At 47.0% G+C, this 23,836-nt stretch overlaps 1 protein-coding gene and 1 long non-coding RNA gene across 5 annotated transcripts in view; one reads left to right on the top strand and one right to left on the bottom strand.

Moving 5' to 3' along the window:
• Positions 1–14,217, top strand: part of MYBL1 (MYB proto-oncogene like 1) — an 802,126-nt gene extending 787,909 nt beyond the window's left edge. For all 4 annotated transcript variants that reach the window (XM_069220277.1, XM_069220274.1, XM_069220273.1 and 1 more), the window contains one exon: positions 11,329–14,217. In XM_069220277.1, coding sequence (XP_069076378.1) covers positions 11,329–11,454 — 126 coding nt within the window. In that variant the 3' untranslated portion in view covers positions 11,455–14,217. The remainder of the gene's footprint in view (positions 1–11,328) is intronic.
• The window catches only part of LOC138282563 (uncharacterized), an 822,484-nt gene that overhangs the window by 778,467 nt on the left and 20,181 nt on the right, over positions 1–23,836 (bottom strand). The window lies entirely within an intron of this gene.

Raw genomic sequence — 23,836 nt, 5'->3', positions numbered from 1 at the left:
TGGTTGCCAGGCTATGATGGTTTCAGTCTTGGCCTGGAGGGGCTGCACCTGGCCACCACCTACCAGGTGTCCCAAATACACCATGGAACCCTACCCAATCTGGCACTTGCTGGCCATGATTGTCAGCCCTGTCTAATGCAGGGCCTGACGCACCTCTTGGAGGTGTTGCAGGTGTTTCTGTCATCTGGCATTGTAGGCGGCAATGTCATCTAAGTAGGCAGCAGAGAAAGCCTTCTTGTCAACCAGGACCCTGTTAACCAACCGTTGGAAGGTAGCAGAGGCATTCTTCAAGCCAGAGGGCATCACCCAGAATTGTTAATGGCCCTCAGGGGTTGAGAATGCTGACCTCTGTTTTGCTCCCTCAGTCAAGGCGATCTGACAGTACCCTGATGTCAAATCAAAGTATTGAGGAATTTGGCTACCAATGAGCTCAGCACCTCTGGGAATGGTGTGTGTGTCAGTCTTGCTGACTGAATTGAGTCCTCTGTAGTCCACACAGAACCAAAGTTCTAGTTTGGTGCCCGCTGGGCCAGCCTTGGGTCCAACACCTACGGGCTGGACCAGAAACTGTTAGAGGGCTCAGTCACCCCTAATGCGAACATCTTGGGAGACCTCCTTCTGGAAGCTGTCTCTCACCCTGTCTGACAACCTGTAAATGGAGTATTTTACAGGGGAACTATATCCTTTGTCAATATCATGGACGCACAGGTGTGTGAGTCTGTGGGTGAGAGAGAACATTGAGGCAAACTGTCCCAGGAACTGGTAACAACCACCTTGCTGCTCTGGGGTCAGGGTGGCAGAGAGGTTGCCACTCTTCACTGACACATCGTGTTCCTGTGCAGAGAGGAGGTCAGGGAGAGACTCGCTTTCCTCCTCCACACCCTCATCTGTCACAAGGAGCATGCTCACTTTGGACCTCTCAAAGTGAAGCTTGAGTCTGTTGACATGGAGCACCCTTACGGCGGGCTCCTAGGGGTCTGGAGATCCACTCCCCCTTATGCTCCTTGATCTTGTGTGGGCCAGTCCAGCGGTCCCGGAGATCTCTGGCCTCTTCTGGCTCAATGGCCCATACTTTGTTGCCAGGTTGAAACTCCACCAGAGTGGCCTCATTGTCATACCAGCATTTCATTACCTTTTGGCTGGTTTCGATGTTACTTTTGGCCTTTTCCCAGAAGTGGTACATCTGATTCTGGAGGGCCAACATATAGCTGACCACATCCTTTTGCCTGGAGCATATTCTGACCACTGCTTGACAATACTTAGTGGTCCCCTGACAGAGTAGCCATAGAGGAGTTTGAAGAGACTGACCCTTACTCCTTTATGTGGCACCTCCCTGTAGGCCAAGAGAAGGCATGGCAAGAGGACGTCCCTCGTACGTCTTATGACCTCAGGTAGACCCACATTCATGCCCTTTAAAGTCTTGTTGAATCTTTCAACTAGACCATTGGATTGGGTGTTATAGGGTGTGGTGAACTTATAAGTTACGTAACACACATCCCACATGGGCTTTATGTACGCAGACATGAAGTTAGTGCCTCTGTCAGACACTCTCTCTTTGGGGAACCCCACACGGGTAAAGATCCCCATCAGAGTTGTGGTCACCACAGGTGCATTCACCGTCCTCAGTAGGATTGCCTCTGGGCAGCGTGTGGTATGGTCCACCAAGACCAGGATGAATCTGTTGGCTAGGGCTCTCTTGGGGTCTAATGGTCCAATGACGTCAATCTCCTCCCTTTCAAAGGGGGTGCCAGCGCAAGGGAGTGGGATCAGGGGGAGTTCTCAGCTTTTTCCCTAACTTCCCACTGGCCTTGCAGGTGGGACAGGACCTGCATAATGTATCTGAGACTGTCTTCATTCTGGGCCACTAAAAGTGGGAGGAAAGCCTGGCAAAGTTCTTGTCTTGCCCTAAATGTCCTGCCATGGGTATGTCCTGAGCCAAGCCCGGTAGAAGGGCCTGGTAACACAGAGGAACCACCAGCACACGTACTGTGCCAGTACTCGGAGCCTTAGGCTCCGTCATATAAGAGATCATTCTTCCAGTAGATTAGGTGATCCCCCAGAGGCTTCACCTGCTGCATGGTCTAAGGCTTCTTACCTCAAGCGAGGGACACTCTTTCTGCACTTTGCAGAATTCCTCCCTGGTTGGCCGACCCTCAACTTGCCAGCCCTCAAGCTCAGGTAAGTCCCCTAGCGCAGCAGTGTCCTCCCTGGTTGGCTCAGGGGCTTCCTCCTCAGGGACCCCATCAACCTCCACTGCAGGAACTTCAGGGACCAGTTTCCCTTGCCCTTTGCTCCTCTGCTTGGCAGCTGTCTGTGCCATTGTTCCAAGCTCCATGAGCCCCCTTCCCGGGCAGCCATGCACAAGGGGGCAGTCAACAGCGCAGACCAGATGTGGATTGGAGACAGGTTGTAAGGTATAGATGGCAGTAAGTGCACAGAACTGCCTACTTTCTAAAAGTGGCAATTCTGAAATAGGTAGACTCCAACTTCACCAGTAAGTAGGATTTCTCACTACCATACCAAATATGACAAGTCTATTCCTCTCAGATTAGAAATTACCACATAAAAGAATTTAAGGGAATCGCTAATGCTGGCCTATGAGAGGAGCAGGCTTCAAAGTAGTTTTTCACTACCAGGACACGTAAAACTTATAAGTCCATGCCCTGGCTTTTACTTACATAGCTCCCTGCCCTATGGGGCTCTAGGGGGCCTACCTTAGGGGTGACTTTTATAGAAGAAAGGGGGAATTTAAGCCTTGGATAGTAGTTTTAAGTGCCAAGTCAAAGAGCCAGTGAAACAGCATACACAGGCCTAGCAATGGCAGACCTGAGACATGGTTAAAGTTCTACTCATATGGGTGGCACAGTCAGTGCTGCAATACCACTAATAGCATTTAAGTTATAGGCCTGGGCACATCTAGTGCACTTTACTAGGGACTTACAGGTAAATTAAATATGCCATTTGGGTATGAGCCAATGTTACTATGGTTAGAGGAGAGAGCACAAGCATTTTAGCACTGGTCAGCAGTTCTAAAACCAGCAAAAAGGAGATTAAAAAATGGAGGGAGGAAGGCAAAAAAGTTGGGGGAAGATCACCCTAAGACTGCCAGGTCAAACAGTAAGTTGATAGTGAAGGTCCTATAGTCATCCAGAGCAGTGGTTCCCAACCTTGTGAGGGCTGTGGACCCCCATTTTATCATTACTGGAACCGGGGGACCTCCAATGAATCAGAATTCGAATCAGGGGGACCCTCCACTGAGTCATTACTGAAATCTGGGGACCTAATCTGTTTATTTAATTTTCTTAACCGTCGCGGACCTCCTGAGGAGGCTTTGCGGACCCTCAGGGGTCCCTGGACCACAGGTTGGGAACCACTGATCAAGAGCGTACAGTTATTTTGTTGTCTGCGTAGGATGTAAATGGCATAACCTAACTGTAGCTGTGAATGGTGAATGTTAGATGGTGCACAGTTTACCTGCCACTGAAGTTTTGGGTGCAAAAGTGCTCCATGTTACGGTAAAATCTGAGCACACAGGGCATATGTTGCTGAGACATATTTCAAAGTTGGTGTAGCTTAACGCCAGTCTGTTGCAAAACAACTGCGAAACAGCCAAATCGTCTGTGCACAATAGAATGTCCGGCATTGGGTGTCTGGGCTTGTGCCAGTTTTAAATAGTTGTTATACAGTGCTGTAGTCATATTTTATTTAAAGTCGATGTTTATGAAGTGTGGGTGTTTGTTTCTAGAATTTCACTGAAGATTTTGAGGCATTGCAGATTGTTGAGTAATGTAGAGGTGACCCACTTAGATTTGATGTAACTCACAGCGTGGGTGTAAGCATGGCCCTAAGGGCGTAAGCCATATTTCTTGTCTCAGAAATGTGTGTAGAGTGTTTTACTGAACTACGTAGGGTTGTCCAAAGGGCCTGGCTGTAGGTGTCTTATCAGTGGCTAATGCATACCTGTCAAACGTCTCAAAATTCCAAGTCATCTGAAGTCCATAAGGGGGATATCCCATTAAGGTGTACAGACAAAGAACATTTTTAGAAGGTTTTCAAAGTGACTCCATTAACGTCTGTGGAGTCATTTTGTTTGATGTGCATGTATATAGCAGTAAAACGAGGGTAACTCCATCAAATGTGGTTGAGGTGATAGATATGCTAAGTGCCCTGCATGTTGCCAAAGATTATGCCCATTATCGCTTGATTTGTGATAGAACACTGAGCACAGATGTAGCTTGTTGAAGTGTTTCTGATGGATACAACTACCTGTGGATTCCTCACCTCATGAATACTCCCATGGCGCCAGCATTCTACGGAAATCTTCTTACTAGTCTCTGCACGTCGACGAGGACGTCACTGTCTCGCACGCGACGCCGTCTGACGTCATACAGGCAATAAGAGGTCCTCGACGACGTGCGGACGTCAGTTCCCTTTTTTCCGTGCATTCGAAACGGTTATCTTCGAGGGAGCAACTGTTACTCTTGCGGTTACAGTGTATATCTTGCTGCGTACTCTTTCTCCGTGGAAATAATGTCGCAGAGAAAGTCTGGATTTAAGCCTTGTCGTGAGTGTGGAGGCAAGATGTCGGTGACGGATCCTCATTCCGATTGCCTTTGGTGTTTGAGCTCCGACCACGACGTCTCGACTTGTGATTCATGTCAGCACATGAATCCGAAGGCCCTTAAAGAACGTGAGGCGAAGCTGTTTATGGCCAAGTCAAAGGAGAAGCATCACAAGAAGTCTTCTCCAAAACATCGGCGTCATCGAGACTCCCGGCGCCGTAGAGAATCTCGGCGTCATTCAAGGGAGGCTCGTTCCAGGTCTCCGGATCGGCGCCGAAAGACATGGGAGGTCAGCCCCACGGTGACGCCGCATCCTTCGACGCCGTTGCCCTCTCCGGCGTCACCAACTTCGCCTGGACAGGCGTCGGTGATTGAGGTATTGGAGCCTCAAGTGTTTTCTCCGGCGCAGACGCCGAGGCCGGAGTCGGGGTCGCCTCCGAGACAGGCACCCCAGTATCCGGCTTTTCCCACCCCTGGAGCCGATAGTTCCGCATTCTTGAATGCGATGTATGCCATCTTCCAACAGATGGCTCCAGGGGGTGCTCCGGCTGGGCCTTTGGCCTTTTCTTTGGGTGATCCTGCGCCTCTTCGGCCGGCACCCTTTATGCCCTTTCTCCCGTTTGGGAACGTGGGCTCGGCGCCAGTGTCGGCGCCGGTGGCCGCTCCGGTGGCTTCAGAAGGATTGGCCCCGGGGATTTCCATCCCGTCGACGTCGGGATTTCGGCCTGTGACTCCGGTGGGTCCATCTGCTTCAGCTGCTCTTTCGTCGGCGCCGAAGTTACATGTGGCGCCGGACGCGGCGTCGGTGGCTTCTGAAGATCGGCGCCGATCTTCGACTTCGGCGGAGGCATTGTCGACTCCGCGTATTGAACAACGACTTCATTCGAGGAGACGTGCTCTCCGGGTACTAGAAGAGCAGGAGTACCAACGAGCCCTAGAGGAAGGAGAGCTAGAGGACTCGGGTGATGGGCTGCGTGGACTGGAGTCGGCCAGTGGGCTGGACACTTCCCCTGAGTGGGACCTTTCGTCCCCGGGGGAATATACTGAGGAAGCTGCTTCCTTTCATACAGTGGTACGGAAGGCAGCTAGTTTTTTGGACCTGCCTTTGCCGGTGGTGGAGGCAAAACAAAACCTTTTGACGGAGGTGTTGCATCCGGCCTCAGCCGCGGCGGAGCCTCTGTTACCTTTTAATGACGCTCTGCTGGATCCGGTTTTAGAGGTGTGGAAGAGGCCGGCATCTTCCCCAGCAGTTCACAGAGCCGTGGCCAGGAGGTATCGGACGGCTCCAACTGATCCTGGTTTCCTATCTAGGCACCCTACGCCGGAGAGCTTGGTAGTGCAGGCCTCCTGTTCGTCCAAGTCAGCGCCTGGTTCTTTCCCGACGGTGCCTGGGGACAGAGACTCAAAAAAGCTAGAGGCGCAGTCGAAGAAGATTTTTTCGTCCTGCAGTCTGGCGTTAAAGGCCACTAATGCGACCTGTATCCTGGGGAGGTATATTCATGCTCTGATGGATGACATCTCCTCTTCGTTTACAGAGCTTCCCCAGGGTCTTTTGGATCTTGTCTCTGATGCCCAGGCTGCTGCGACCCAAATTATCCAGACGGGACTGGATACCACCGACTCGGTAGCCAGAGCAATGGGCACAACTGTGGTGGAAAGGAGACAGGCCTGGCTCCGTAACTCGGGCTTTTCGGCAGATGTACAGTCCACATTGTTGGATCTCCCGTTTGATGGGGACAAACTGTTTGGGGCTAAGGCTGATTCGGCCTTGGAACGTTTTAAGGAGAGCAGGGCCACGGCTAAGTCGTTGGGACTCCAAGCTCCTTCTTCCACGGCCTCTTCCAGATTCTTCAGGAGGTTTCGTGGATTTGGGCGTGGCTCTTCCTCCTCTTCCTTTCGGGGAAGATATCAGCAACCTGCCTCTTCCCACCCCTATAGATCTTTTAGGGGGAGGGGTAGGGTCCGCACCAGGGGAGCCTCTCAGCAGCACTCTGCCTCTTCCTCATCCTCTGGCGGGGTGCAGCAGGGGAAGCAGCCTTAGGCTTCCACCATTTCCCACTCACTCCTCTCCTGTAGGGGGAAGATTACAGCATTTTCTCACCAAATGGGAGACTGTTACGTCGGACACTTGGGTTCTCAGTGTTGTGGGAAAAGGCTACACCCTTCCCTTTCGGGAGTTTCCGCCCCTCATCCCGCCCCGCCCTTCGTATTGTTCACAAGAACACCTCCTGTTGCTAGAACAGGAGGTAGAAGTCCTCCTTTTAAAGGGCGCGGTGGAGTTGGTCCCGGAGCAGGAAAGGGGTCAAGGAGTTTACTCAAGGTATTTCCTGATTCCCAAGAAGGATGGTCGTTTGAGACCAATTCTGGACCTGAGGATCTTGAATTGGTTCCTCAAGCAGGAAAAGTTCAAGATGCTGACCCTAGCACAGGTGCTTTTGGCGTTGAACATGGAAGACTGGATGGTGTCTGTCGACTTGCAGGATGCTTACTTTCATATCCCGATACTCAAGTCACACAGGAAGTATCTCCGGTTTGTGGTGGGATCGCAACACTACCAGTTTGCGGTCCTTCCGTTTGGTCTTACTTCAGCACCTCGAGTCTTCACGAAGGTGATGTCGGTGGTTGCGGCAGAGCTCAGAAGGAAGGGGATAGCAGTATTCCCTTACTTGGACGATTGGTTGATCAAAGCCAAGTCCCCGGAGCTTGTGTTGCGTCATCTGCAGTCAACAACCCAGTTGTTGTTCGACCTGGGCTTTTCGGTGAACGAGCCCAAATCTCACCTGGAGCCCTCTCAGCGCCTCCTGTTCATAGGGGCAGTACTGGATACAACATTGGGTCGGGCCTTTCCTCCGCCTCAGCGGATTCAAGATATTCAGGATTTGGTTCCAATGTTTCGAAATGGAGCGGTAGTTCCAGTCCTCAAGGTCCTTCGTCTGCTCGGTCTTTTTGCCTCCTGCATTCTGTTGGTCATGCATGCTCGCTGGCACATGAGGGCTCTTCAGTGGTGCCTCCGAAGGCAGTGGTCTCAACACAGAGGGGATCTAGAGGGTACTGTCAAGATCTCCAGAGATGCTGCTGTGGATTTGAAGTGGTGGATTGCAAGCAACAATCTTTCACAAGGAAAGCCGTTCCAGCAGTCGCCACCAGTGGCCACAGTCATAACGGATGCTTCCACTCTAGGGTGGGGAGCTCATCTGGGGGATCTGGAGATCAAAGGTCTTTGGTCTCCAGAGGAACAGGTTTTTCACATCAATCTGTTAGAGTTACGGGCTGTACGTCTGGCTCTCAAGGCCTTCCTCCCTTCCCTTCGTGGTCAGTCGGTACAGGTCCTAACGGACAATACTACCACGATGTGGTACATAAACAAGCAGGGAGGAGTGGGGTCGTACCTTCTCTGCAGAGAAGCTCTTCGACTATGGTCCTGGGCAAAGGACCATCGGATTTGCTTGATAGCAAACCATCTGGCCGGAGTCTTGAACGTGCGTGCGGACAGTCTCAGTCGCCACTTCTCGGCAGACCACGAGTGGCGTCTCCATCCAGATCAAGTCCGTTTAATCTTCCACAAGTGGGGGTTTCCTCGGGTAGATCTGTTCGCCACTCGAGAGAACGCGCATTGTCCGTTGTTCTGCAGCCTTCAGTATCCGATGCAGGAAGCGTTGGGGGACGCGTTTCAAATGACCTGGTGCGGCCAGTTGCTTTACGCGTTTCCTCCCATACCCTTGATTCCTCGAGTATTGAGGAAGATTCGCCAAGACCGGGCTCTAGTAATCTTAATAGCTCCGGATTGGCCAAGGAGGGTGTGGTACTCCGACCTTCTCCAACTCTCAACGTGCCCGCCGCTCCGTCTCCCTTTCAGGGCAGACCTCCTCTCACAGTCGCAGGGGCAGGTTCTACACCCCAACCTCCAGAGTCTGCACCTACATGCCTGGAGATTGAACGGGGCAACCTGAGTTCCTTCTCTCTCCCGCCTGAGGTAGTGGATGTTATATTAGCGGCCAGGCGACACTCCACTAAATCTATCTACGCTAATAGGTGGTCTAAATTTGTTGCGTGGTGTGGAGAGAGGCAGATTGATCCTTTACATGCTCATCTATCGGACGTTTTGTCTTTTGCTCTATCTCTGGCGCAGAAAGGCTGTGCAGTGGCTACCATTAAAGGTTATTTATCGGCCTTGTCAGCCTTCATATGTCTTCCAGACCAACCATCTTTATTTAAATCCCCTATTGTTATCAGATTCTTGAAAGGTCTTCTAAATCAATATCCTCCAAAGCCATTCGTTATGCCGCAATGGGATTTGTCCTTAGTCCTGACTTTCCTTATGGGGTCCCCTTTTGAACCTATGCATTCTTGCCCCTTGAGGTATTTGGTTTTAAAAACAGTCTTCCTGATAGCTATAACATCAGCAAGGAGAGTGAGTGAGTTGCAGGCCTTATCAGTAAAACCCCCTTATACAACTTTTTATGGGGATAAGGTGGTGTTGAGGACCAAGGCTGCTTTCCTCCCGAAGGTTGTTTCACCCTTCCATTTGGCTCAGGCAATTACTTTGTCCACGTTCTATCCTCCGCCTCATCCTTCCAAAGAGGAAGAAAGACTGCACCGTCTGGACCCAAAGAGAGCGTTGAGCTTCTTTATCGATAGAACAAAGGATTTCAGGCTGGAGGATCAGCTGTTTATTGGATACGTGGGCAAGAGGAGAGGAAAGGCAGTCCACAAGAGAACACTATCCAGGTGGGTTGTTCTTTGCATTAAAATATGTTACTCTTTGGCAAAGAAGGATCCTCCTGAGGGCATTAGAGCTCATTCCACCAGAGCTAAGTCGGCCACTTCGGCCTTAGCCAGAGGTGTTCCTGTGGTCGACATCTGCAAGGCCGCAACTTGGTCGTCCCTTCACACTTTTGCAAAACATTACTGTTTAGATTCTGAGGTTAGAAGGGACGGCCATTTTGCACGGTCAGTGCTGCAGGATTTCTTGGTTTGACCATTTAGGCACCCACCGCCGGGCGTGGTACTGCTTTGGGACTCTATTCATGAGGTGAGGAATCCACAGGTAGTTGTATCCATCAGAAGAACGAGTTACTTACCTTCGGTAACGACTTTTCTGGTGGATACATTAGCTACCTGTGGATTCCTCACGGTCCCACCCGCCTCCCCGTTGCCTTTATGGTCTTGCCAAGTAATCCTTGAGTGTGCTCCTCTTGGTCTTTGAGGGTGCAATAGATGTATATATATAATATATTTATATATATGTAGGTATATGTCTATATATCTTTATGTATATACTTGGTGTGTGTATATATTTTAAAAGAGAGAGTTTTATATATATATATATATATATATGTACATAAAAAGATTTACAGTTATTCATACAATGTGGTGTATTTTTACATTATAATGGATGTTGCTTTGTTCTTTCATTGCATTGCCTGGTTGTTCTCATGCACGTAAAAAATGATTGGTACTGACGTCCGCACGTCGTCGAGGACCTCTTATTGCCTGTATGACGTCAGACGGCGTCGCGTGCGAGACAGTGACGTCCTCGTCGACGTGCAGAGACTAGTAAGAAGATTTCCGTAGAATGCTGGCGCCATGGGAGTATTCATGAGGTGAGGAATCCACAGGTAGCTAATGTATCCACCAGAAAAGTCGTTACCGAAGGTAAGTAACTCGTTCTTCCAGTCCACAAACCATGTAGCACCCTGCACCAGCCAATTATGTAATCTAACATGTCATGAGTAATATCAAATCAGATTAATTGGTTTGCATGATCAATTAAAATTATTGCCAAGAAGAAATTATTAAAAATAATAACAGGTGTGCGGGAAACAAATACATCAATGACTGTTAAGGTAGTTATGCAATGTAAGCAGTGCATGACAGGGGTGCAAGTTATAGTTAGTTAATTGAACTAGACTGGCGATTTTCTGTGGTTTCCTGTTTTTAAACATGTGTGTGTGTGTGTGTGTCTCTCACATTTTGCATCTACAAAACCATAGAAATTCAGCAGTTTTAGTTACCTGAGCTAACTTGTGCCCCCGTAATGCAGCCAACCCCTAATGTGTTGCTTATGACCTCACATTATACATTACTCATGACATGGTCAGTGACATAACTGATGTTATCTCAAATGACATCACTGATGACAGCGGTAGCTCTGAAAGTTTAGAAACCTGCAGATACATTATGCCTTCTCTATAATTAACCAGGAATGCAAAAAATAAACGTTGCCATTTGTTGCAACTAGGAAAACAGAGTAGAAGAAAGAAAAGCTGTGTATTGTTTTCGTTCATTTAACAGCTGCGTTAATTCTTCTTCTTGACCAGACCTGCCTTTCCCTTCTGCCTCTGGCAGCAGGAATTGTGACATCAGAGTTGAACTGTAATAACTTATTACAGTTAAGATCTGGCGTTATTTATCTATAGTCGGCAATAAGGTGTCACAGGTTACCGATCACAAAGAAATTATACTGTATTATATTTACCTTCGTTCTAAAGGGCTCTATTCTTGGGTGCTTTTGCAGATTAGAATAGGTCAGAGGCCACAATGCATGATGGGAGTTTAAAACCTTAGCCAGGATCTTCTAAAATATGAAGTGAAGAAAATGTTGATACTTGATGGACCGTACATAATTGATAAATTGACTCATAGGACTGTCTTCAAACAGTGTAAAAAAAAGTACAGCTCGATATCGAAATGTGTGACCAGAAAATATGGTTTATTTCAGTGAAACGTATTGGCAGAGTTCATAAACTTGTTCTTTTTATTTCAGTCAAATGGCGAGTGGGAAACAGTGGTTTATGGAAAAACAGAAGATCAACTGATCATGACTGAACAAGCAAGAAAATACCTGAGCACCTACACAAGCAGCAGCACTTCGAGGACCCTCGTTCTCTGACCCTCCTTCTCTGTCTGTTTTTTTACAAACCTACTCTGCGCTAAAGATTGGGCGAACGATTTTTCTGTCTGTGTTTCATATACACAGATAGCCTGCCATAAGTAATTTCGTGATTCACGAATTTTCTGAATTGACTTAAAACATGTTACTTCATGGCTGACAGTGCTGAATGCTTCCAGTTAAAACAGTCTCAGAACCAAGCGTGTAAGAACATCATTTGAACCCTGTTGTCTGCTTCACACCATCACTGAAGGACAGAGGGAAAACGGTGTTGCTGTAATCCATTTGTGACAAGTTAATACACTCTTGGACCATTAAATGAACGTGGCAGATAACATGATTTTAAATAGAAGCGGTAGGTAATGTGTTTTAATAACCACGTTTCAAGAGCTATTACAAAAGCTAATATGAAAATTAGCATATAGGGGTTGATTTTAACAGACCCTGCGCTGCCTTTTGACCGCTACCAAACTTAAACTTGGTCCGATTGCCATAGAAACCAAGGTATATTGAAAAAGAAATCTTTGTTAATATCTATTTTTCTGATACCTTTTCTCTAGTCTTTTTAGAAGATGTACTCATTTTGAGAACTATGTAACGTACTTATAAGAGCCTTTTATATTTCCCCAGTGGTGTTTTTGCTTATATGCTCATATGCCTTGGTGGCAAAATATTCTTTAGAGAAACACAGTTGAAAGGAAAAGATGAGTTGAAAGTTGCACTACTTTTTTGTTTTTTGAATGCTGCAAAAGGAGAATATGGTGACTACAGTGTTAATATATATTTATTGAAGAATGGTACTAGTGTTGTAGTGGTTAAATGCTTACATTGTGTTTTTCATTTTAGTGAGATGACCTCATTAAAGCTATGAAAGACTGCCAACAAGTTTGAATGTATTGTACAGTTTATAAGAGCATAGCAACTTTGTACATTTGATGTGAGTGTTTTTAATTTATTTTTTTTAGCTTTAATGTAGATATTTATACCTAAGTATGTATATGTCTATGGATGCGCTTGTGTCTATAGGTTGTGGTTTCCAGAAGCCATGGTTGTTACCTGTTTGAAATGGTAGCGACTCATATTCCATAACTTTTTTCATCCATTGCTTATCTACTAAACAAATCTTTGCATAATAGTCGCAAAATGGTGAAGTTAAGTTTTATTGTCTGTAATCTCAGAATAGGAAATGTATATTTTGCAGGGACATAAATTGCACTGTAACCCCCCAATCATGCATGTATTCAGTGCGTAATAAGCGCACCATTGCTAAATTATATTAAAAAATGCTAATTTATTCCAAGTATGTCTTTAACTTATATTTTTAAATGCACATGCACTGTGTATGAGTTACACCCAATGTCTACAAATGTTTTTATCGAACCTGAAAATTGTTCACACATATTTGTGCTAAAGGAGTCATATGAACTCATGGTTTGGTATTATATATTTGCAGGTCAAGATGTATTATTTTACATGCTAAAACCTTTGTTTTTTCAAGCCATTGATTTCCCCTGAACCGGTTCCAACAGTGGCTTCTGTTGCCTATTTTTAGAAATTGCACTTGGTTTATTTTTGAAGGAATGTTTTGGTTTTGCTTTTAAAGGAAGTGTATTCTGTAGTAGCTGCAAAGTTTAATGGTGTGCTTGTCATCTTTATACTGAGCAGTAGCTAGAATTCTATACTGTAGGCTCTTATTTATACACCTGATACTCTTCCTTTTCACCCCGAGAAGTGCTGCTTAGAATGTAGCAGGATCGGCTTGCTGCTATGAAGATATGGAAGGCATGAGTATCTTATGCACTGTGTGAGAATAGCTAAAAATTGAATGATGGCAAGTTCTTACATTAATGAAATGGGATCAACCTTTACCATATGGAACCAGTTGGTATGGCTTAAAAGAGCAGGCGCTTTGTTCACAAGCCCACTTGCGCATGCACAAGGTTTTCCATATCTGTGTCAAATGATTGGTCACTATTTTTTTTTTTAAAGAACTATGTTTATAACATACTGTCATTTGGAATTGAATACTTTTTGCCTATTTTGTTATACGTCTTAAACAGTACATACTACAAGCTGCAAATGAATTTGAAACATGCTTGTGCAGAAACACGTTGTGATTGCATTAAGTTGTGTATCATGCTTGTACTCTTAGTTTCTCTTTAAAGACCAGAATTGTTAAAAAGGAACTTTGTTGCCAAACTATGACTTTGTATGGGTTGATCCCCCAAGTTAAATGCTTATCTTTTTGTTGCTTTTGTGCAACAGTTATAAACTTTATAACGCCAGTTTAATGATCTTTGTAAAGTTTTTATTTGTGTATGTTTGTATCTGTGCATGTGTGCAAGTATGGTTATGCACGCCCAAATTGTATTTAACTTTTAAGATTTAATATGATACATATTGTTCATGTAGCAGCCAAATATACATGAAGCTGAGCATCAGATTCCGGGAACACTATTTTGTTAAGTGTATGATATACATGTACAATGAGTATGTTAAGTTTTATTATTCTCCAGTGGAACAGAATCTAATTTAACAGCATAACCATCTTAGCTGCAGATATTAGATACCAAACAGAAGCTTTGTTTTAACTATTTGAAATGTTGATGCTTTGTAGGAAACTATGCTAAGCCCAGCTTTGTTTACAATTTTGAACATTAGTTTGTGGTATTGTACTCTGCATCAAGCTAATTCATAATGTATTTCTCCAAAATAATACGGCGTGCTGTCATCTCAAAATTTGTCCAGAAAATAAAATACTCCTTCGAAGTCTTGGCAAGTTTCTTTTTTTTAAAGTAGTGCAGTACAGTAAAGAATGCAAGGGTGTAACAGTGTGCAGACATGTTTGTACAGTACATTTATCATCCAGGGTGCCCCATGACAGCTCCACAGTTCAGCCAAGAGTTCACACTATGGATTTATTGCTGTAGAACAATAAAACTACACCTTTAAGATTGAGGCTTGGATTGAATTGCTATCCAAGTGGGCAGATGTGTCTTTTTCGTCAACCATTCTTGTTGCCTTCAGCTAACAAACACACTGGATTTTTCCCCAGTTGTTTCTCTCAACCTTTTCTCCAGTGCTTAATTTATAAATAAAAAAAAGTGCAGGTGCCCATATTTTTTCTTTTTTAACAAGGGTCTCAGTTGTACTGCCCACTGTACCGTCACATCTCCCATTGTTGTTGTTCCAAGCAAAGTAAGAGCTGATGAACTTCTAAAGTAATGAGGAATAAATAGCTGCCTTATACAGGTCCTTACAAGCAAGGAAGCTCACTTTTAGTCAGTGGATTGGGGGGGGATGACCTCCCACCAACCCTACCACCCAACCCCCACCCACCCAAGCAACCACTCCCCGTTCTCTTGTTCCACTGAGTTATTGGGCATACCGTGTCTAAGACTTTATTTGAAAAATGGTAGTACACCTGTGAGATTTTGAGAACATTTTTATATATATATATATATATATATATATATATATATATATATATATACAAATGTTCAGCTTAATTGTTCCATCCTGCTCCTTTCAATCACATACAGTGAATCTGCTTGGAAGGGAAGGGTGCAGAAATTACATTATGTGAATCAAACATGCCGTAGATGGCAGTCTTAGACAAATTCTAGAGGTTTATGCAGTAACACCGCAGCTGAATTATAAAGAGTGTACAGGATCAAAGAGCAGGCAGGTTATATCTAATAGAGACATTTAGCTGCAGATCCCTTACCTTGGAATTCTTCCCCAGGCACCAGGCTGGATCTGGAATGTATTTCCAGCAGTACCTCTGTACATTGGAAGAGGGTGTTGTGTGACTCTGTAGCAATGTCGTCTTTCTTTTCCGCGCTTCAAAAGCGAGTCCAGAGCGGTTCCTCTGGCTGTTTTGGGGCCTATCTCCACAATGTTTTGACAAAGGAACAGTGTGCCTTTATATATTTTCTTTCATGACCTCTGGGTTTAAACCTTGTGGGTCCTGCAGGCGGATGTTGACCACGGATCCTCATACTGTTTGTATGTGGTGTCTCAGGAAGCACCACGACTCAGAGGACTGAGGCTCTTGCCCTCACCTTTGTCCGAAGGCATTGTGGGAACGGCGTATGAAGATCCTGATGATCTGTCTGGCAGAGGACTTGCGTCGCCGTCTGTCTCGTTTTTGGTCCCAGGAGCGATTGCCAGTCTGTTCCAGGTGCTGATCCCACAAACGCAAGTTACCCTCAGTGTAGGAGAAGAAGATTTCCAAACACGGGCGGTCTACGTCACAACATTTACCAACGTCAAGTAAGTCCTTCATTCCTGATTCCCCCTCCCAGCCTACGGATGTGGAGTTGGCGCACAAGTCCACCCTGAGTCTCCCCCTTTTTTCCTGGAGCCAGGGTGATTCTGGCCCAGATGCGGTATTATTATAATTCCCTCCATAAAATCTTCAGTCCCTCCCTCTGGTGCTCCTTCGAGCCCCAAGGAGGTTACAGGTATCCTAACTGAATCTGTGCAGGCGGGTTTGCCCTCAGTGTCAGTTGGGCCCTCTGGATCTGGACTCTAATCCGGGCCGGAGCACAGCCCTTCGGTGTTTCCACTTGTGGCGCCAAACTTTGATCAGCTGACATCGGCTCCCACGCCGACACAAGGATGCCAGCTGGCATTAGGTGCAGCGCCAGTGATCCAGTCCAGCTCAGAAACCTTCAATCTTCCTACACGGTCTACAGCTGTTTTTCCTTCGGCAGAATATACTTTTGGAGCTGAGGTTGCCAAAGGGTAGAGGGTAGTTGGTTGACAGAGCTGGGTGAGGCAAGTGGCCTTGAGTCCTCACCTGCTTCGGACCTCCTTTCCCGACCGAGCCTTGATACTTCCTTTGGGGAGGTGCTGAAAAGGGCAGCTGTGGTACTAGGTTTGCAGCTTCCGTCTTTGGAGTGGACTACTGACCATTTAATAACAGTGCGTCACCTGGGCCAAACAGGTATACAGCCTATACTTCCATATAGTGAAGCCCTATATGATCTTTTTTAGGGCCCTGGGCTAAGCCTGCTACGGTGGCTCCTGTGGACCGATCCATAGCCCATAGACACCGGCCCACTCGTGGGTATCTGGCTTATGTTTCCCAGCAACCAACTCTGAGGAGTTTTGTGGTGCAGGCTGCCACAACCTCTTCTGACCCCATCGTCCTTCCTCAAGTTCCTCAAGACCAAAGGCCTAGATGGCTGGATAGTTGTGGATGTAGTATTTTATCCTCACCAGCTCAGCGCTACGGTAATTAAACACTGCTTGTGTTCTGGGCTGCTTTTTCCATGGTTTGTTGGTTTCAGTGGCACACGTGCTATCTTCCCTTCTGTAGGAACTTGGGGCAAACCTGCCCAGACATTCCAGAATGGGCGTGAGGCAGCTAAGTTTGCCATAAAATGTGGTATAGTTCCCACAGCCTTAGTGGGCCGGGCTATGGCTCATTCGGTTGCACTGTGTCGTTTTGCCTGATTATGCCACTCTTGCTCTTCGGAGGCTGTCCGCTCCACTTTGGAAGTCACGCCCTTTGATGGCACCCGCCTGTTCGGCACACAAGCCGATTCTGCAATGCAGCGCTTTAGGGACAGTCCGGGTGGAAAAGACTCTTAGATATGTATCTTCTTGTACTTATAGATGAACCCCTTCCCTAGTGGAGTTCTATAATTTCTGTTGCATACAAGTTTTGGCTTCCCTTTTTTTGCTGAACCATTACACCTTCTGGTGGCACCCAGTGCAGTGTTCCTGCTTTCTACAGGTATTTCTATTATTTATTACGACCGTCGATGACAGCTGTTCGCTTCCACTATTTGCAAGGGTTTTTCTTTGTGGCCCTAAGTGGGTTTGACACCGTTGGAACAGGGTTTTTTTCTTTGCTCTGATGATGGGCTTCATCCCGAGAGATAGTTAATTGTAAGATATGTTCACTGCTCTGAGCTGAGCTGCTTCTGTGTTCATAGTAAGCATTATTAGGTACATTTGTGTTACCTTTTGTATCCTTTATAAGGAACTTCTGCTTCTGGCTCTCTGGGAGCAGCTATTCATGACTCACTGTTGTGCCCAGGAGCTTTCTTACGATGAATCACTCATTTCGGGTTTGCTTTAGTCTTGAAGTATTACTTATGCTTCTCTTTCTACTGTTGTTCTACCTCTAATGGGGGACTTGTACTTTTCCATGCAGAACAGTGTGACACATGGTAGCATCATTCTGCATCCATGCGTAGTTGCACTTCTTTAGTGAACTCTTTCGCTATACCTCAGCAGTATTTATACCACTGGTGATACAGGGACTCAAATTCCTCCTTGTGTTCTGTGTAGGGTGGGATTTTTCCTTTATCCTTGTATTCTGCTGGTGTTCTTTGTGGCCTCTTGCCTACATTACTAGTCTGTACAGGTCATGCTCATGGCACTCTTCTCTAGTGCCCCCGACTCTGTTGTCCTTATAATTACTTTTCACTGCAAGGTGATGTGTGATACTTATCGTTTAGAGACAAGGTCCTCTGCCTTAGCGATTGCAGGTGTCTTTCATGCATTAGACCATATGCGACTCAAGGCTTCATGGTGTCTACATATTAATTCCTTATGAATTGTCCTATAGCCATCTTTTGTGTTTATGGCTCTCTTCCATCTTATGGTGGATAGCTGGTAGTTTCAGTATGTTCCTTGAACATTATGGCTCAGTCTTTCTGGGACTTAGCTCGCCATAAGGATTGGTTACTCCCTGTGATCCTGGTCTCCCTAGACCGTTTACTTCACTCTGCTCTACAGGGTGTCATATATTTCTACCCTCTGGAGTACTAGCAGTGTCTCTGTGTTATTGCTGAATTCCTTATTTCATAGGGGATTTTCTGTGTTCCTTAATTCCTTTGGAAACTGCCCATGTATATTACTATGATGAAAGTGGTAGGTGTGCTTTGTCTTCTGCCTTCTGGTGATTTTCATGTCTCCAGTTTCCTATGGCAACACTATTTTCAATACTCTCTGATCGTTGCTCTTCTATAGGATACTCTCTGATCGTTGCTCTTCTATAGGTCCACTTTGCCCATAGAGGAATATGTAATTTACCCTTGGTTCCGTACTTCAGCTAAGTTTTTCACACCTGCTGTCTTCTTTTAAGCCTGTCTGTTGTGGCGAAGTCGAAGTCCACTTGGACTTCTTCTTTTTGTGCCTCTTCCCCGAGTGCCTGGAGGACCTTGAATATGACCAGGAGGACTTAGGGCTCATGGAGCAGTCCCGCAACCACCTCCTCGATCAGGACTGTGACCTCCTAGGAGTTGCACAGGGCCGCCGTGAGCTTCAGAGACCGCTCTCTCAAAGCTTTGAGGGCTGTGGCCTGGCAGTCGAATACGACTTCGAGTCGTGGTCTCTGTCAAGGCACCTGATGGGAGTCTGTCACGGACATGGCGCGATAGCATGCATCACACAGTTTGAACCCCGTCTTCCTCGATGACATCTTCGCACAGACTTGAAAAAGCGTCAACAAATAGGTTGAAAAAAGGCCTGGCAAAAAAAGGCACAGTGTAGCTCGAATCCGGATCTGCGCTTAACCGGCGCGGAAGGAAAAGAACTGACATACATGTGCCGGGGTGGTGCCTTTATAGGTGACAGTGACATCACAGACGGCTCCAACAACGCCGACAATGCCACGCAGATCCAAACAATGCCACCCGACGGCACGCACAGGATACTGCTCAGCAAAAAAAATTGGGTTCCAAGCTGACACCAAGAAATTCTAAGGTAAGGAATCTGCAGCTAGATAGTCTCTACCAGATAATGCGTTACCGAAGGTAAGTAACGTGTTCTTTAAGCCTCTGATATCAGTGTCCTGATTGTGGGATACTCAGTCTGTTGGCATTGGCCTAATGTTTCGGTACCCTTTATTTTACTATGGTTTGTGATTTCTGTAGGAAGCTGGCTCTATGTAGACTATACCAAAATGAGGTATAGTGTGCACAAAGTCCAGGTGTTCCCCAGAGGTTTAACAGCGGCACAGGGGCTCTCCGGGCACAGGGGCAGCTGGGTGCAAACACAGAGCTGGGTGTCCAATGCTTTTAAATGTGGGGATCCAGGGGGTTACAAAAGATTCTGCAGGTTGGGTCCAGAGGATCAGTTCTGGGAAACCAAAGGTTGGAGAGGCAAGAGAGAGGCACCAGCTGGACGTTTCTGGACCATCGGTCAGATTCCCCAAGGCAAGGGTCTGTGGGTGCGGGGGTCTCCTTGGGCATTGGAAATCTTCGTCGGATCCAGTCCCGGTCAGGGGAGTCCTCCGGATTCAGGCTGCAGGCCTCATCGTGTTGGCCAAGAGGGGTCAACCCAGAATGGACTCATCTTATAATCACTTGGGGACATTCTCTGGACTGGTGGGGCACCTGGACTCTGGCCATGGACATTGGGTGCAGAGTGGGGAGGACTTGTGGACCCGCGTGGGTCTGGAGTTCTTTAGGTGGTTTCTTCTGGACAGGGCTGCTGTCTTCAGGAGTTCCTGGTCCTCTGCAGGGCAGGCAGTCCTCGAGGTTTGTAGAGGTCGCTGGTCTTGCAGGATGTGACACCTTCTTGAAGCAATGGGTCTTTGAAGCTGAAGACAGGCCGGTAGGGCTGGGGCCAAGTCATTTGTCATCTGGAGTCTTCACTGCTGGGTAACTCTTAGCAGTCCTTCTTTCTTTCTTTGTCTTCATGACGTCGCCGGGAATCTCGTGAGCAAGGTTTAGGGGTGTTACAGGGGTCAGAGGACAGTAGTCAATGGCTACTGTCCCTGAGGGTGGCTACACCCTTCCTGTACCCACTCCCTTTGGAGAGGGGGCACATTCCTGACACTATTAGTCCCTTTCCTCCAAACTAATATGGAGGATGTGGTCACTTCACCTCTGGACACCTTAGGGACGGTCCCAGCTGAAGTGGCCATTCCTCCTTGTTTTTCCTAATTTTTCCGCTGGAGTTTCCGCCAAAAGTGGGGCTTGGTCCCGGGGGGCGGGCATCTCCTCTAGCTGGAGTGCTCTGGGGCACTGTAATAGGAGGCCTAAGCTTTTGAGGCGCACCGCCAGGTGTTACAGTTCCTGCATGGGGGAGGTGTAAAACTCCTCCATCCAGAGCATGCTTTGTTCCTGACCCCACAGAGTACAAAGGCTCTCACCTCATGGGGCCTGTTTAGTGCAGGCTGGCACAGACTGATCAGCCTTACAATGAAGAGTTGGGTAAAATGCAGGGGGCATCTCTAAGATGACCCCTGTGTGCAATGTACAATAAATCAAACACTGGCATCAGTGTGGGTTTATTGTGCTGAGATGTTTGATACCAAGCTTCCCAACTTTCAGTGAAGCCATCATGGAGCTGCGGAGTTCGTAATGGCAAACTCTCACCCCTTGTACTTAATTTGGACACACTGCACTTACAATGTCTAAGAATGGACTTAAACACTACAGGGGCATAATGCTCATGCAGCTATGCCCTCACCTGTGGTATAGTGCACTCTATCTTAGGGCTGTAAGGCCTGCTAGAAGGGGGACTTACCTATGCCTTAGGCAGTGTTTTGTGGGCATGGCACCCTGAAAGGGATGCCATGTCGACTTTGCCTTTTTCTCCTCAGCCACACATACAATCTGCAATGCAGTGTGCATGTGCTTGGTGAGGGGTCCCTTAGGGTAGTACGTGCTGTAGCCCTTAGGGACCCTTCCTGGTCACGGAGCTCTTGGTACCACTGGTATCTTTTACAAGGGGCTTAGCTGTGTGCCCAGGGGTGTGCCAGTTGTGGAGACAATGGTACAGTTTAGTGAAAGAACTGTGGTGCTGGGGACTGGTGAGCAGGATCCCAGCACACACAGTCAAGTTAGCATCAATACCTGGCAAAAAGTGGAGGGTAACCATGCCAAAAGAGGCACTTTCCTACACATCCCCCTCCCAAACAAAAGAGGATGAGACTAACCTTTCCCAAGAGAGTCTTCATTGTCTAAGTGGAAAACCTGGAATGTCCATCTGCTTTGGCATGGGCAGTCCCACGTCTATGATCCACTGTAAAGTCCATTCCCTGTGGGAGATGGACCACGTCAAACGTTTAGTGTTCTCACCTTTCATTTGCATTAGCCATTTGAGAAGTCTGTGGTCAGTTTGAACAATAAAGTGAGTACCAAACAAGTATGTTCTCAACTTTTTCAGGGACCAAACCACAGCAAGGGCCTCTCCCTCTCAATGGCACTCCAGCGCTGTTCCCTGGGAAGTAACCTGCTAATGAAAGAAACAAGCTGGTCATGGCCGTCGTTGGTTTGGGACAGGACTGCTCCTATCCCGTGTTCAGAGGCATGTGTCTGCACATTGAACTGCTTAGAGTAGTCTGAAGATTTGGGAACTGGTGCAGAGCACATTGCCTCCTTCAGGGTGTCAAAGGCCTTTTGACAACTAACATTCCAGTTTACTTTCTTGGGCATTTTCTTAGGGGTCTGTTCTGTTGGGGGGGGGGGGGTCACAATGAATCCATACCCCTTCCCAAACCTCCTGTAATAACCAGTCAAGCCAAGGAATGCCCTGACTTGAGTCTGGGACTTTGGAGCGCCCAGTGCAGAATTGTCTGGATCTTGGGCTGTTAGGGTTGTACATGGCCTCCACCTACAAGGTGGTCCAAGTACACCACAGCGCCCTGCCCTATCTGGCATTTGGATGCCTTAATAGTGAGGCCTGCAGATTGCAGAGCCTACAAAACCTTCCACAGATGGACCAGGTGATCCTGCCAGGAGCTAAAGCAATATCATCTAGATATGCTGCATTGTATGACTCCAAGCCAGCAAGGACTTGAATCACCAACCTTTGGAAGGTGGCCGGGGAATTCTTTAAACCAAAGGGCATAATAGTGAACTGATAATGCCGTTCAGGTGTAGAGAATGCAATTGTTTCTTTTACTCCTGGTGCCATACGAATTTGCCAGTATCCTGGCAAAAAAAGTATCCTGCAACTTTGTTGCACCTAATTTGTCTATCAGCCTTTGGAATAGTGTAGGAGGCTGGCCCTCTGTGTAGTGTGCAAAGCTAGACACACTGTGCAGGGAGTCCAGGCAATCACATGCTCAGAAGTAAAAACTAGATCACCTAATGCTCACATTTTTTAGATAGCTTGGTCGAGCAGTTAGGCTAATCTTGGAGAATTGCAAGGCATTTGTTGAACTCACAGTATCACTCATGCAACTCACACTCAAAGGAATAGCTCGAGACCAATTTACAAAAATACTTCAGATTTTTATATAATTACCAAGATTACCAAAATTAGTTAAGAACTTTTGAAGATAGGGATTTTTGAAGTTTTAATAAATGCAGTCTTTCTATGCGTAATTATGCACCGTAGGAATAAATAGGAAGTCAACTTTAAAAGGGTATATAAAATAACACAGTTTCTTTACCAATTTCTGCTTTTGCAGGTTTGTCGAGGTAGTCGGTGGGCACGCTGTGCCAGCAGGAGACGTTTGGGTGGCTCCCGGTTCCGGCGTGAGCAGCAGTGAAAAGTCTCTTGGAGCTGGTGCAGAGCCACTGACCGGGACCACTTGGAAAAGGTCTGCTTTGCTCAACGTAAAGGTGATTCCTTGGGGTCCCCTTGTAGTGTTGAGGTCGCAAGGGGTGAGGGACCCTTGGGGCAACACAGCTGGTTCTTCGTTGCGGGGCACTGGTCGGCCAGGTGCAGAGCGAATCGGTGAGCCAGAGGCTGTGTGCAAAAATGCCATTGGATCTGGAGGTAGGTCTTTTTGAAGGTCACCTACGGGACAAAGGGGGCACTCTGGCAGGAGGTCCGCGGTGTTCCTTAAGTCCCTCGACTAGGGCTCCCTCCTGGTCCTTTTTCAGCTCGGGCGAGCTGGTTTTCCTGGTGTCAGACGTAAGCTGACCAGTACCAAGGGTATTGGCACGATTTGGCCACTGGAGGGGTTTGTCCTACTGGCTGTCGGTGTTTTGTGGGGTCCGGCTGTGACTTCCGGTTCGGTATATATCGGTTGGTCAGTGAAGTGATGTGCATTGGCTTGTTGGTTCTTTGGTTGTTGCAGAGTAGTACTTCCAGTCTGGAGGGAGTTCTTGGGCATTGGTGAAGCCTGGAGGTCCTATGGGTTTGTTGAGGTCAGTCCAATGTCCAGGTTCTCCGCAGTGGTGATTGTCGGGTCCTGGGTGCAGAAGGCAGGGTTTGGTGCCTTTTCTTGATGTAGCAGGTCCGCAATTCTTGTGCCTTGGATCTTCTTTGTGCTGGTGTAGGAAGTTGGCTCTTTATGTACTATTTCAAAGTAAGAAATAGCATGCACAGAGTCCAAGAGTTCCCCTTAGAGGTAAGATAGTGGCAAAAAGAGATAATTCTAATGCTCTATTTTGTGGTAGTGTGGTCGAGCAGTAGGCTTATCAGAGGGTAGTGTTAAGCATTTGTTGTACACACACAG

This window comes from Pleurodeles waltl, chromosome 2_2, assembly GCF_031143425.1.
Source record: "Pleurodeles waltl isolate 20211129_DDA chromosome 2_2, aPleWal1.hap1.20221129, whole genome shotgun sequence".
Lineage (NCBI taxonomy): Eukaryota > Metazoa > Chordata > Amphibia > Caudata > Salamandridae > Pleurodeles > Pleurodeles waltl.
Note: the sequence above shows the minus strand (reverse complement) of the source record. Positions and strands in the feature narration are given on the sequence as shown.